The sequence below is a fragment of the Carassius carassius genome, chromosome 26, assembly GCF_963082965.1.
Source record: "Carassius carassius chromosome 26, fCarCar2.1, whole genome shotgun sequence".
NCBI lineage: Eukaryota > Metazoa > Chordata > Actinopteri > Cypriniformes > Cyprinidae > Carassius > Carassius carassius.
The window spans coordinates 17,369,915-17,385,833 of NC_081780.1; the positions used below are offsets into that span (position 1 = coordinate 17,369,915).

General features: G+C 37.8%; 1 protein-coding gene across 1 annotated transcript; it reads right to left on the reverse strand.

The window, feature by feature from the left end:
• Nucleotides 1-1,192: 1,192 nt before the first annotated feature.
• On the reverse strand, nucleotides 1,193-13,871 carry LOC132105916 (alpha-N-acetylneuraminide alpha-2,8-sialyltransferase-like). Its single transcript, XM_059511452.1, has 5 exons — nucleotides 13,231-13,871; nucleotides 9,297-9,441; nucleotides 6,727-6,836; nucleotides 3,217-3,309; nucleotides 1,193-2,883 (listed from the first exon to the last, which is right to left on the reverse strand). The coding sequence occupies exons 1-5, from the start codon at nucleotides 13,407-13,409 to the stop codon at nucleotides 2,391-2,393; spliced, it is 1,020 nt and encodes a 339-aa protein (XP_059367435.1). The 5' UTR covers nucleotides 13,410-13,871; the 3' UTR covers nucleotides 1,193-2,390.
• Between the last annotated feature and the right edge of the window lie 2,048 nt (nucleotides 13,872-15,919).

The window sequence follows — 15,919 nt, forward strand, 5'->3', positions numbered from 1 at the left end:
TATCAAAGCGAGTCTCAAAAAACCTGCAAAGAAAAATTTCCGGGTCATAGTTCACCCCATTTTTTTTCATGGTGACTAATACTTCTGGAACTAAGCACAAGCATTTATGCTTTATTATTTGTTATACTGTATTTTATTCAACCCATATATATATTTTTTTCAGTTTTTTATTTTTACAAACACATTACGATAATGAGAACATGGACGGGAAATGTATGCAACTGTCATTTTCCTTCTTCATTTGGGTGAAATGTGACCTGGTTATGTATTTTGTGAGATTCAACCATTAAATAGCTCATAGTCTAGCTTTCCTACACTAATGCAGTAATACACAACAACAACTATCCAAAAAACATCAGAACACATTTCAATCAGTTTCAAGAACACAATCTAAATTTTGCCATGAGGGACGCCATAGTGTAGGAGAATCTTGCGAAGCTGTCTTACAGCTAGCTACCTGAATGCTAACACACCTGCTTTAAATGGCATTTAAAGGCAACTGTTTTCCCATTAAAGGAATCATTCACCTTAAAATAAAAAATTCTGTCATTTACTCACCCTCATGTCCTTCCAAATCCATAAGACAAATCTGAGAGATTTATGTCCTTCCATTTAAAGTCCATTACACCAAAATTTGACGCTTCAGAAAGCTCAAACAAAAACAAATGAGGTTTGTTATCATCCATCACAAAAATATGGTTAGGCTTCCATTTACCATATTTGAGATACTCACGTGCACATATGTGCGTTGATCAATCTTTATATATATATCTTTAATCTGTATGCCTCTTTAAAAGGCTTGGATTAAACTGCTAGAGTGTTTTTACAATGGCTTTTTTATTTTTGAAGCATGAACCATTTCAAAACCATCTCAAAACTCTCAGGTTTCATTAAAATTATCTTAATTTGTGTATCAAAGATTAAAGAAATGTTTTTTTTATTTTTTATTACATGGGGTGAATAGTTGGCGACAATTGTCATTTTGGGGTGAACTTACCCTATAAATTCTGAGGTCTCTTGCTTTAAATCAATATAATAGTGCATCCTCCTACCAGTCGTACCTATTACAACTGTCTGACCGTGATGACATATTAAGACTAAGCTGAAGTGTTACATCTAGCACCAACAAATTTAAACCTAATTCCCTGTGTGCAGTTTGTCAACAACAACAAAAATAAGTCAAGGAAACAAGTTACTGGGCAGACTACCAAAATGGCTGCCAATACATTCAGAAAAACGATGATTCTTATGGAAATAGTAACAAAACCGATAATTGAGTATTTACATGTTCCGGACCAGGTGTCCAGCACCTTAACAGGCCAAAAAATGCTCATCGTATAATTGGTGCCCCTTCAACCATGTGGTAAGGGATCATTGCACCACTTCGTAATATCTAATGACTGAATTCAAACACATACAATTAACACAAATAATAATTAAAGATACTGCCACAGTAGTCACCGCGAACTCATACTTTTTTCATTGGTACACAAACAAATCTTCTACAGAATTTGGGCCTCCATCCGTTTTATGGAAGTCTTCCAACTGGATGTGGTCTCTCAACCCATGATTTCCCAATCTAAGCTTGACAAAACACTTTGGTCATGTAAGAAATTAGTTTTATGACTGATCTAGACTGACAAGGTGGTTCTCAGTAAATGTCCTACTTCACTGAATGTCAAAAATAAATTAAACTAGAACTATACTCGCAATAATACGTAAACTGCAGCCTTCTTTTTAAACCGGTCTCAAATTTTTGAAACCGGATTTATTTCTGTGGCTGTACATTCAATTACCAACTTCCCTTTTCCAGGCTAAACCTGTATTTGCACACTGATTTGTATATATGCGAACACTGCGAGTAAGATTTTCACATTATCCCTTATTCCATTTCCTCAAAACTCTAGAGAAAGAGTGTTCAAGACAAAAAAAAAAGACAAACGATCAAAGCATTGCTCTCAGTTTCTGAGTTCCCATTTAAAGTTCTTAAGACATTGTTTGAATCAGCCCCTTCCAAATTCTTTCTTTATATTAAGTGAACAAATAGTCCTTAGATTCAAAAGTCCAACTGCTGGTGGATGCAGTTTAAATGGGTCACATGACACCTGAGTCCCTCATCACCCCAGGACTTCTACAAACGGACACAACAAGCTTCCAGTGAGTGCATACATGAGAATGGGTACACATGCAAGTCTTTACAACAGTACCTTGGCAACAAGAGGTTGGGGGTGTGTTGGTAGCAGTTGAGGTTCAAGCATATAGACACCAAAGAGAGGCCCAGCTTTGGGGGTGGGGCATCACCTCACAACCCACAGTATTCTCATGCTAATCACAGGATGGCCATCCAATTCCTGTGGGGATATACGGAGTTGCCCTGGCAACTCTTCCACTTATTTTTCCTTCTTAGGTTCCTGTCCTTCTTTTGCACAATCACCGACCTGCATACGCAGCGTGCCGCTCTTATGCAAGTGCCAGAGTTGCAGAAATTCCTCAGGCATGGCGTGAAATCTCGAGGATGGGAGAATGTTGTCATAATAATGGTGGCTGACCGGCTGCTCATCCAGTCCCACCGAAAATGGCCAGAAACCATAAGTGGTCACCTCTTCACACAAGCCAAGGGCAAGGCTCACCAGGAACAACCCTGTGGACAGGCGTTTGCCATGGACGCCGTGGTTCCTCCAGAATCGACCAACATTTTTAAGGAAGTCAGGGTTGGCAAACAGGACAGTCTGGTTGGAGGTGGAGTCTGCAAGGGCGTGGTATGCCCGCAGGGAGGGGTCAGTGCCAGGTTTCATGGAGAAGGCTGGTATGTAGATGTAGCTGGAGCCATATGCCTTCATACTCTCTACAAAGGATTTGCGGGACCATAGTAGGTTCTGAAAGCTGTTAGTGGAAAAAAAGAGGAACGTTAAATATTGTTTTATGTCAATATGCAGTGATCTTTAATTGGAAAATGTGTAAAAAAAAAAATAAAAAAAAATAAATAATAATAATAATAATAATAATAATATATAAATATATATATATATATATATATATATATATATCTGCAACCAAACTGTTTTGTTTAAATATACTGTGGCCACAATGGATGAAGAAAAGAACATTTGCAATCGTGCATATCTAGTTGTTACTGTAATTTACAATTTTAAATCCATAACCCCTTTTTCCACCTTAGACAAAAAAATAAATAAGTGAAAAGGAAAAGACACGTACTTCTTTTCAATAATGCTAGGATTCGCGCTCACCAGGTGTGTTCTGGTACCAACATCAGTAGTGTACTCTTTGGATAGAGGAGGAAGGTTACATCTAGAGGTAGAGGAGATGAAGAAAGATTGCAGAAAAAGTTTAGCTGGGAGTCATGTTTTTCATTTTATGTCAAAAGAAAGCATTGTTTCTTACACTAAATACATTAATACAAGTACCAGGTCATATTGTGATGCTTCTGATAGATTTAGCCCCACATTAACACTTTGCCTATTTACCTAGCACAGGCCAGCAACCAAATAATCAAGGTCTTCAGGATTCTCTGCAAGAAAAGTGCCCCTCCAGCAGCAGTACTGGACACTCTCGGGTTAGCACAAGCAACAGCATCTAGCCCCTGATTCACTGATACTCTCTGTGACCATCAAGCTCTGAGCTCCTGACAAGAAAATTACCAAGTTTAAAGACCAAGCTGACCTGAGCTATTATCAATCTCTCCTGTCCTCTTCCTCTTATGTGTTTCTGCTGCCAAGCCCCACTGCTTAAAAAATAAAAACATAACCCTGGTATCATAACATAATCAAACATAATCCCTAAGTATTCAATCAGTAATTTTTCTCTCACATGACAAGCTACCCAATAACAACCAATCTAGCTGCAACAGGGAAAATTCCACTGAGACCACCTCGCTGTCAATAAAACTCTACAACTAAAAAGATAGAATTCCAGATCATCTGTTCTCATTGCTTTGTTGCCTTGAATACTGTAAATAACCAGATTCTCCAGTCCAACAGTTCTGACCTTTGCATCACAGGTATGACACTTTTGTGTTTCCAGTGTTACGTTACAGGCAGATCCTTTATAGGTTTCTGGAGAGGAGGGTTGTCTGAACTAAGCACTGGGGTGCCTCAGGGTTCATTGCTTGGTCCTCTCCTTTTCTTGATATTCACAACCTCACTATGCTTGATCAAACTGGCACATGACTTCTCCTATAACTGTGGAACTAATATGCATCCCTACCTGTTGTTCCAACCTAATGGCCCCATAGTCTCAGCTTGCATATCTGCTTGCCCTTAAGACATTTCAACCTGGCTAGAGTTGGGGTTGCTCAACCTTGCAACCCCAGAGCTCGTAAACCACAACCAACCATTTGACTACCTTGTCATTGTTCAATTGGATTCATCAACACAAACACCAACCAGGACAAGGAACCTGGTGGTAGTGTTTGATGACCAGTTTACTACCCACATCTCAAAAAAAGCCTGGTCATGCAGGTTAATGCTTTAAAATAACAGGAAAACCAGACTATTTTTTCTGGGTATATTGTTCAGCTCTTTGTCCAAATACTTGTCATTTCAAAACTGCACTACTGCAGTGCTCTGTTGGCCAGCTTTCCAGTCAGCACATATAAGCCTCTGCAGATGAACCAGAACTTGGCAGCACATCTACTCTTCTATAAATAAAAGATGTTCCATGCCATATTTCTCTTGATTTTACTCCATTCTCTTCCTTTTGCTGCATACTTCAAATCCTTTTTGGGATTTGATACTGGATTTGATAACTGGAAATGGATCCTCCCACCTTAAAGTTCCCTTCTGCATTTTAGAGTCAATGATTGAGGGGCACAAAACATTTCTTCAAAATGTGGCACCTTTACATGTCTACAATGGGATGAACTTCCTACCTTCATCCATTATTACTTTTAAAAGAACAGTTGAAGACTTGTATCTTTTCCAATTTTCTCATCTGTTCTTGAATTTCTTTAGATTGTGTTATTATGTGTTGCTCTTTAAGCATACTTCACTTTGTCACACAGGTTCTATTTAAGTGATTTCTTGATTCAACAGGTCTGGCAGTAATCAGGCCTGGGTGGGGCTAGTGAAATTTCAGAACTCAAAACTCTGCTTTCTAAAATAATGTGGTTAATCACAGTTCTTTCATGATTTAACGGGGTGGGGGTGGGGCTGGGGGGTAAATACTTTTTCAAGTAGGGTCAGGTAGGTTTGGACAGTTTTTACCCTTAATAAGGGAAATAAACAAACAGCATTTTTTATTTACTTGCATTATCTTCTAATCTTCTACACTTCTAACACTTATTGTATTATTAATAATGCATAACTGTGCAAATGTCTGCTTTTATTTGTGTACGCTCACAATGGAAACAAAATATTGTGTTTTTGTAAAATAGAGAAAACAAATTGGATGTCGCTTTCTGCCATTTGAGATTCCTTTCTGTAAATAAAGCTTCACAAAAATGAACTAAAACTCAGCGTATATAGGCTATGTTACATGTTGCATTGTTTCTTTTCCCTCTTGTTCATCTGTAAACTAAATCATCGGCTTTGAACCCCATTAAATTGGCTTTATTTACGGAGGTATTTTATGTCACACTTCTCTAGTAAGTTTCGTCTGTGTGTGAAAACGCTGCAGGGAGCAGTGCAGTGCAAATCCATGAAATTATGTTCCGAAGTGAGGTAAACTTCCCCTGATCAGGGAGTAGAGCAGTGAACGCTGTGTAGGGATCATGTCAATCAGAACACAGTTCATTCACGTAGACACCAATATGCAGGACATAGCGCAAGGACTGGAATTGAAAACTGCTGAACTAAATCAAATATATTTCAAGAATTTATTCCTTCTATGTATATATGTACTGAGGATTTTATATATAACAATGTAATAATATTTAGCATTTTCACATCAAGGTTGAATTTTTTTTAATTTGTACCACTGTCAGTTCAGAATAAAAAAAAAAAAAAAAAAAGTTTTTCCCGTTTTCCACCGAAATCGTATCGAACCGTGACCCCGGAACCGTGGTACGTACCGAACCGTGACATCTGTGTACCATTCCACCCCTAATATATATATATTGTGACGAGTCAGCTGCCTCCTCCCTGATTGTCACCAGCACCCCGTCCTAAATCGCCGTAATGGGGCACACCTGAAGGAAATGGAGCCTCATCACCGCCGCTGTTTAAAAGCCCAACGCGCCTCTCCTCGGGAGACCGGTCTCTTCCCCGTGCATGCACACTGGTGTCCTCGTGGGTCCAGGAAGGGTGCGTTGAGGGTCTCCCGCGCCACTAGAGACGTGAGCTGCCGGACCCGCGATCCGGATGGGAACCGCACCCGTTTACACGGCCGTCGGGCCAGGATGCCGGGCCGTCCATCCATCCCCTTCCAGCGCCGCGGCCAACGAGAGTGATGTGGCCACTAGAGGAAGCCGCCGCCCCTTGTGCCCCGGACCGAAGAGGGGAGCGCGTGCGGCCGCCGGACTCCACCCCTTACCTGGACCCTTCCTCCATGAACACTGCCCGACCTACACAAACCCCGCAGCACGACGAGGACACCAGATTCCCTGTTTATTTTGGACACTCTTCCCCTTTGGCCACCTTTTATCCCGTTTTATTTGATTTTTTGTTAATAGAAGCCTCTCCGAGGCCTGACACCACGCCCACTGTGTCTGTCTTGTGCTCCTCCCGTCACAATATACACAAATATATATAAACAAATATAACTTCTCACCTCATGATAAATTCAGCTTGGTCAATTTCTTTACCACAGCCACTGTGTTTCAGGACCCCTCCATTGCCCACAACCGAACACTTCTTCAGAGGAAACTGCAATGGTGTATCCTAGCAACACAAAAACTGTGTGAGTTACACAAATGTGTCAAAGCAATGAAGAGTCTCACACACACACATAGTACATTTCCATTTGTTTGTTTTGATGTATACATATTCAAATCCTGGTTACTTCAATATTCATACGCTTCAAAGAGCGGTGGACCAAGAGCGGTGAAACTCATTTGATGAAAAGAACCTTTGTAAGAGCCCCTGGCGATTTAGTTGCATTAAAGACCACAATTTCATCTTGCATATTCATAATTAAAACACTCATCTTTAGACATTTTCCTTTTACAGGAGTTACAGACAACAAACCAAGAAAAGCCAAAATCCAAAGCAGATTACATATTATTCCTTATAAGATTTTCAGAGTATTGTGGGTACATGGCAGGAAGTTGATACACTGTTGCTAAGCTTCCCTGAGTGATGGTTGCAATGTTTTTTTGGGTGATTTCTAGGTGGTTTCTTAATGGTCCAGAGCAGAAGGGCTTAATCCATAGTCTGTATCCCATTATGATCCCTAGTACATATTGCTTGGGTCTACTAAAAAAAATCAACAGACTTGGTGTGTTAATAAAGAATGTATCTGTTATGTTGTCATTAGATGTGCAGCTATACTTTATATATTCTACTTCAGAGATATATCAAATACTAAAACAAACATTTTAATATCCATTTGTTTAGACACAGACATCAAACGTGGCATATTACAAATGTAAAATAAATTTATGCATTTAGCAGACACTTTTATCCAAAGCGACTTACAGTGCATTCAGGCTAACATTTTTTTACCTAACGTGTTCCCTGGGAATTTAACTTACAACCTTGCACTGCTAACGCAATGCTCCATCACTTGAGCCACAGGAACTTTATAACTTTATATTTCTACTAACCTTATGACATTTTGACTTGGGGAAAAAGCTGTACAAAGCATATACAAACTTGCCTGAAAGATGAATTTTAAGGGAGTGGCTTTTTGGTCAGCAGATGGAGTGATGACACATTAAATAGACGAGAAATGCACATCATCATGCTTCAACTTTTCTTCAGTCATTTTGGCATTCCCACAGCAGGAACAAATGTAGTGAAACATCTGGTCACTCTGTTTATATTCAGTTTCCCACTAACAAAATAGCTAAAAAGGCTGAAGCATTAGTCACTTAAAGAAATACTGTATGCCTGTCCGGAACAAACAGTGAAGCATCCCATTGTGTTTATACTATATATCAGCACTCTCTAATTGAATTAAAGGATAGGACTCTATATTTTATACCTGTAAATGTTCTAATCTGTTGTTACGGGGTTTGCTAGTCTCAAACACTACTGGAAGATGTTTTTAGTTTAAGCACTGATCTACACCTATGTTTACAGGTAAAGCCACATTAAATAACTAATAATTTTGACACCAGTTGGTGAAACGTCATGCAAAAATCTCTAAAAGAATGAAGCTCTAGTAAGATCATATCAGTGCTGTCCTATCTGGCATCAGTGATACATAATATTCCGATAAAAATTACAAGCAGATGGTTAAAATTCAGTAAGTCTGACGTATGCTGAAACATAATACTGAGAATGACTGTGCGTGTAAAAAAGAATGTTTTCAATGGTTTTTTTTGGTCACAAAAGAACCATTTACGACTAAATGTACTATAAAATTATTAATTGACCCCTTTTAGTAAAAAAACTAAATAACAACAAAACAAAACACTGTGTCCATAGTAACATGGCTGCATAACCCATAGATTTCATTGAATAAACATACTAAATCACAGTGTAACTACATTAGAGGGAGGCAGGGGCGCGTGAGTGTGTGTAGGATATTGAGTTGTGTGTCCATCGATAATGAGCGTGGGCTCTGAGACAGTGTAGGAGGAACACTGCGACTGAAAGGCAGAATGGTGCCCAGTACAGGACAATCAGGACCCATGCGGGTGTCTCTCCCCTGCCTGTTTATTTTTAGAAGGCGGAGTGCTGTGCTGAGCTTCATGGAGAGTGGGGGTGAAAAAAAAAAAGGAACCAACTGCTTCACTTTCAAACACTTCCACATTCCAACGTTTATCATTCCAGACATTTATCTGCAAATACACGTAACTGAAAAGAATGTTCTATTAGATTTAAAACACAAAAGTGTGCTGCGATTTTTGGCTAACCATATTTGTGTGTGCCTGTTGAGCATATAATCTTGAATTAACAGCGATTTAGAACAGTACTCTCTTCTGTCATGCATTAAAAATTGTATTAGGATGACAAATTAATGAGAAGACACAAAGAACTCAACACAAGGAGGTATTATCTGTTTAATATCAGTTTGACTATTTTTAGTGTTATATTGTTACAAATGTAAAGCTGATGCAAAACTTGGATTCAGATAAATAACTGCATTTCACAAGAAACAGTAGTCATGCTAAAGATGTAGCAGCAAAAACTAGTCATATATTTTGGCTCATTTACTTTTATGATAGACAGTACCTGAACAAAGATTGGGTAGGTGTCATTGGTGACCGTGTGATAATGATAGATTTCCCCATCGTACCACAAGACTTTGCCTATTGGCGAGTTTTCCTTAGTAATAGCAAACATCCTCTTTGGGTCACAGCATTCTGTCAACAGTTTCCTGTCAAGGAAAGAAAATGTTATTTTATGACACTGATTATGGGAAGCAGAAGTAAAGGCTTCTGAAATAGTCATTTGTTTGGGAACAAATAGCCTACACATTTTTGAAAGCACAAAGTATCTTATTCAGCAAAAAGATTTCAGTGCAATTAGATGTAAATAATTTAGTTACCAATGTGGAGGTGAGCATAAATGAAAAGCATTTATTAAATAAAAAATAATGAATGAATGAATGAATAAATACTGCAGGTTTTGTGAAATTAAAAGTAATAATTTTTAACCCCAAGTAAAGAAAATGTAAGGAACTATTGAAAGGGGCCACAGTGAAATTCATCAAAATAAATTGCATTTATGATTACAAGAACAACATATGTCTGACAATTTATGGAAAAGTGTATAACGACTTTTTTCTTCAACTAATGTTTTACAGCAGATCTTTTCTATTGTGCAACTGACACTTTTCTAATTTAATAATAATAAAATATGATATGATGACAAAATAACAATATTTTGCTATAGCTGTGCAACAAATTTCAATCGAAAGTCAAAGGAATAGTATAATCATAATCAGAGGTGGAAAGAGTACAAAAATATTCTACTCAAGTAAAAGTACCATTACATTAATGAAATTTTACTTAAGTACAAGTAAAAGTACCAGTCTAAAAATCAACTCAAGTAAAAGTAAAAAGTAGCTAATTTAAAATTTACTCAGAGTAAAAATTACTTAGTTACATTTTAACAGTGGGAGGGAGTCAAAAATGGGACAGGCCAAGGGTGTCAAACTCAGTTCCTGGAGGGCCACAGTCCTGCACAGTTTAGATATAACCCTAATTAAACACACCTGATCCAGCTAATCTAATCATTTAGGTTTATTTGAAAACTACATGATATGTGTGCTGGAGCAGGGTTAGGGCTATGGCCCTCCAGGAACTGAGTTTGACACCCCTGGTATAGGTCTATTAATCTCAAACTAGTTGTTTTTAATTAAAGGAATCAGTTATTTAGAATAATAAAACATTTGGGCTGTTACCAGGCAAATCAGTATCAACAAACTCATCTTTTAATGCAGAGGAAATGCAGAAGATTCATTGGAAGTGGCATTTAGATGTATTACACTAGTGCAGGACAAGAATGCATTTAACCTGCAGTTACAAATGCATGAATAATGTTTTGATATACAAAACATAAAATGTTGAATACTCATTTGAAATTATAAGAAATTAATTATTTAAAAAAATCAAAAGATACTTTAAATGTGATATTAAAATGGCCAGTATGTGTCAGCAAGTCACTGTTAATAAGTGAGTCATTGCGATTGAACCGAATCATTTAAACGGTTGATTCATTCAGGAACGAAACACTGTCACGTTGCTCAGAGACGCAAAACTGTGCTTTGGTGGCTGTGTTTGGAATTATTTTCTGTTTTAGAAATAGAGCTAAAAAAGGCAATATGGTGTCTAAAACGCAAGTCTCTTAATTAACTTGTTTACTGAACTGTTATATATATATATGTATGTATGTATATATTCATGATGATTTTTGGAGGAAAAGACGGCATTCTTTGTGTGATTTTGATTTAATGTATGAAATTATATAAATATGTGAATTTTCTGCCCCTATATCTTCAATTTTGTGATCATTCTAAACATAGGCGCCGATTTATGTTTTTCTCCGTGGGTGCTCAAGGGCGCAAGCCATTTAAAAAATAAAAAAATAGACTAGGCTATTAAAAAAATATTGCATTTCAGAACCTTAGGCTAATGGACAGCGGCCGATACAAACACACACAACAGCGTCACTTCTCAAAAATACAAACAGGATTGGAGATGAAAAGTTTAACTGACACGTAACCGCTAATGCGTTCAGCTTCTTGGGAAATTAATGTTTTGTAAATATCGATTAAAAGACTATTGCGAAAGGACAGCGTTTCCATTAACCGATTGTTGCGACTAAAATAATGAGTTTCTGGGAATGTCTACCTCATTTATGTTTCGAGGTTTCTTTTGATAGTGGCATGGCTTTTCTTTGAGGTTTCGAATCCATTATTCATATAGGCTAAAAAAATATTTTTTTATTTTATGTATTTAACAAAGAACTTGTATTCTGTCCAAAAGTAGGCTACTTTTGTGTCCATTAGTTTTTCCTCTTTTAAACCGTATATAGGCCTATACTTGAGCAGAAAAATGTTCCCATTTAAACCCTGTTACGAACTTTAAGGAGTCTAGGGAATGTACCGTAACATTTACATATTAACGTACTGCTGGGTATGAAATGAGGTGGAAGAACATGACAGACAAAACTTTGAAAGAGAAAAAATACTGGACGTTTATTCACAAAAAGCCAAAGCCACTAGATCCAGTAAAATAATGTCGATATATCAATATTAATAGGTTTGGCTTTTTTTTATAACAAATCTGTCCATTTTAGTCTGATTAATGATTAGTGATTACGAAAAGCATTAAATGATTACATACTCGCACGGCACTGTATAGTGGGGGATGGGACGTTTTCAGAAACGCTGTGATTGGTGGATAGGATATGGAACATGCATGCGACTGGTTATGTCACTGTCACTGACAACAACATAACCAATCACAGTGTGGCAGACGCTTCATAGCGCCAACTGCAATGTTTAATTTTAAATAAATGTAGCCTACTGGCAGTCTGGCACTGGCACACGTGGGTGCTCATTTTCCGTGGGTGCTCCACGGTATCGGCGCCTATGATTCTAAATGCATTTTAGGAGACTGAATCACACAGTGAAAGAACGCACTATAAGCGCGCACATCATTAAAACAAAAAATATGATATTATCGCAGATGATATATATAGCACACTCCTCACCACTGTCTTTTTGGCTAATTTGTGCAAAACCTCTTGCTAAAATGTCAAAGCTTCATTTTAACCACCAATGCAACGATGCAATTATTTAGCTTACCTCTACATTCTTGCGAAGGGTTGATGTCTTGTCGAGATTTTATAAGCTGCTAGTTTGGTCTTCCTAAGCAAGTACAGCTTACACTGCATAATAGAGCATACATATGGCCAGGGGTTCACTTCATTTCCTTCGAGTTCAACTTCAGAATATGACGGGGTTTCGTTTTCAGCGGTGTCTGCACCACTAACGCCTGTTTTGACCGTCTGCATCTTTCTTGTGATTTTAGCGCCAGTTTGCCCTCCTGCCCATTATTTACTGACGTAGTTTCCAGGGAGCGATTTTTTTTTTTTTTTTTTTTTTTTACTCAGTAATTAATGTGTTTTAAAATGTAGCGAAGTACAATACTTTAAACAAAATATACTTAAGTAAAAGTAAAGTTACAGATTTAAAAAAATACTTTAAAAAGTATTAGTACACAAAAAAGCTACTCAATTACAGTAACGCGAGTAAATGTAATTCGTTACTTTCCACCTCTGATCATAATAATAAATAACATAAGAATCAGACGTCACAAAGGCCTGCCTTTACTTGAGTTCAGAGCGGGGACAGATAACGTTTCAAAGGAGGCTACATCTCTGCGCATGCGTCCTCTTTGATCGGTTTTTCAGAGGAGATGTGTGGACTCTGCAATACTCACATGTAATCACGAGAGCCTGATTACATGGATGAGATACTGATTGCAACCGCTCCATTTACTTAATTACAGTTAGTGAGAGACTACATGTCATTCCAAATCGCGTCACGGTCCCAATTTATCCAATATATGTGGCCATGGGCATCACAGATGCGCTCACAATGAATGAATAATTGAACGCGACGAATCAAAACGCATTGGAATAACGTTGACGTTACCTGTACAGATCTACTCCGGTTTGGTTTCTGCTCCACGTTTGTCCCTGCCGCAGAACCTCATCCACCATTTCCTTGTCGCTGGGGATCCTGTACACGGGAAAGATGTAGAGCCACAACAACGCCAACACCAGCAGAGTGGCCCATATATACTTGCTCCGGTGACATCTCAAAGACACCATTCCGCCGTTCTGACCAGACAAATGCCTAGCTCAAAAACACGTGTTCACGGCTGTCCCGTTTATTTCGGTGCCACTGCCATCAGGAGCAAAAAGACTCTGAAGTAGGCTACCGTTATCCTGCTCTTTCCATTACGCGGTGCGTAAGAGACCAACAACCACTGTTAGATTTTCATGCATGCATCAAATTCCTTCTCATTTCCTGCACTGCTGCTTTGCTGATGAATGAGCTCACAATCACGGTCGACTTATTCTGGGATGCGGCGGATGCGATCGCCTTCATCGGCTCCGTCTGGCCCAGTAGGAGGAATCTCACGGGATTTTATACGGGATCCAGATTTCTACTGCCCCCATCACCCCTAACTCAAACCATCTTGAACTCTCCAACAAATCGGATCCCTGCGCTATGCAGCTTCATGTCGCCTTTAACACCGCATCACGGCCCATTTCTATGTACCGCCATGCAAATGAATTTGTAGGCCTTCCCTCTCAAACCTGGCCGTCTCGGACGTTATCTTCCGAATAAGTGAGAGACAAAGCTCAGTTTGTGAATGCTTTAGCACGCATCATTGCCTTCATTATTTGTTATGGTGCTGCCCCCTTCTGTTTTACTTTAGGGTAAGACGGGATAAAAATAAGATTCCCCCCACAACACAGCAGTGTTTTTTGATATGTGGAGCAGAAGTCACAGAATTGACAGACGAAGCGCCCAAATTGCATGGTGTTATTTTTTAAATGTTATAGCCTACTTAGGTAATTAACGGGTTAATATTTAGCCGATTTCTGCGAATTATTTCAAACATCTTTACTTTAATTGAAATCTATTGGTTAATTCAGTGAAATCATAAAATCTGCATTCATACTGTTGCTATATTGACCTATTAAATTAAAATATGGGTGATTATAGTGCACTCTTAAAAATAGATCTGTTCTTTATTGGCATCAACGGTTCCTTGAAGAACCTTTAACATCCATAGAAGCTTTCAAATGCAGAAAGGTTTCTTTAGATTTTTTAAAATGTTCTTCAAAGATGATAATAATAATAAAATTCACTGAAAGGTTCTTTAGGGAACCAAATGGCATCACTGCAAAAACACCCCTTTGGAGCGTTTATTTTTAAGAGTGTAATATGTAAATAGTATTCATATGCCTGTATGAGTCATTTAATTTTAACTTATTACCAGATTAGTCTCCTGTTCTGGGATTCTGCTTTGTCTTTCTTCAGCGATTAGATTTTTCAACTGCACTGTCAATATATATATTTTTATAGAATAGTTGATTCAGTATTTCACATTAAAAACATTTTGCAATTGCATAAATGAAAATAAAATAGAATACAAAAATATTAGAAAGGTAGGTAGATTTTTTTTAAAGAATAGAATTAGAATAGTGTGTGGTAAAGTTAGAGAGTCAAATAAAGATGGAAGAGATGGGGTTTAACAGAAATTTTGTCAAAGGTTATTAATAAGATTACACATCTTACCGAAAGTAGGGGGCCATTTTAACCATACTGGAATATTTGACATGTTGTGTAATAGAAACTTAATTAGTTTTTTTCCCCCTATAATAACACATTGGCTGATGCATCATCCTTAACATGCTAAACTTATATCTAAATATGTTACAATTTCAAAAGTAAATCCATATATTTTGTAAGAGGGGTTTCTTCCCCATTTCCCCCATATTCATTTAAAGCTGCAGTCGGTCACTTTTGACGCTCTAGCGGTTAATAAACAGAACTGCTTGCGTCTTGCGGAAGAACATTGTAGCCGGAGCTACTTCTCTCTGTTTATGTCTATGAAGAATCACAAAGGTACCGGGTTACTCCGCCGCGGCACCCCCGAATTAATGTTAAAATAGTCCGAATATAAACACTTATTATAGATGTACCCTAGTGATTCAGGACAGGCTAAAAACACGGTTTGGAAAATGGATTCATGGTGTACTCGCTTATTATATACATTTTGTAAATCTTGAACACAAAAAAAGTTACGGACCCCGCAGCTCTGATTGGTTGTTTCTTACCGGGAGCGGTGGAATTTCTGCAAATGGCAATAGGACCACTGGGAGGAGCCAGAGGAGCTTGATTTTTCTCCACAGATTATCTGTCTCATATGCTACTGTCAGGACATAATGACTGGTTTCAAAAATACATTTTTACAAAAGTTACCTACTTCTGCTTTAATAATTAAAATGTTCTATTTTTCTATAACATTTATTATTATTATAATGTTTTTCAGAAACAAGCATATTATAAAAGCATATTATACTCTTACACAAATATTTTGTGCATCCTACAATGTAAAAAAAAAAAAAACAACTACTAAAAACCTAACAATAGAAAGAAGATATATATTAGGTTACAGACATTTCCTTTCATCCTAAAACAAAACACACTGCAATGTGTATTCAAAATGAACATGTGTAAAGGTAGCACAGAATATCGCTTCAAATTTACACATATTTTTTTTTTTATAGAACTTGCTTATAGTTTCCATTTGCTGAAAATTGCC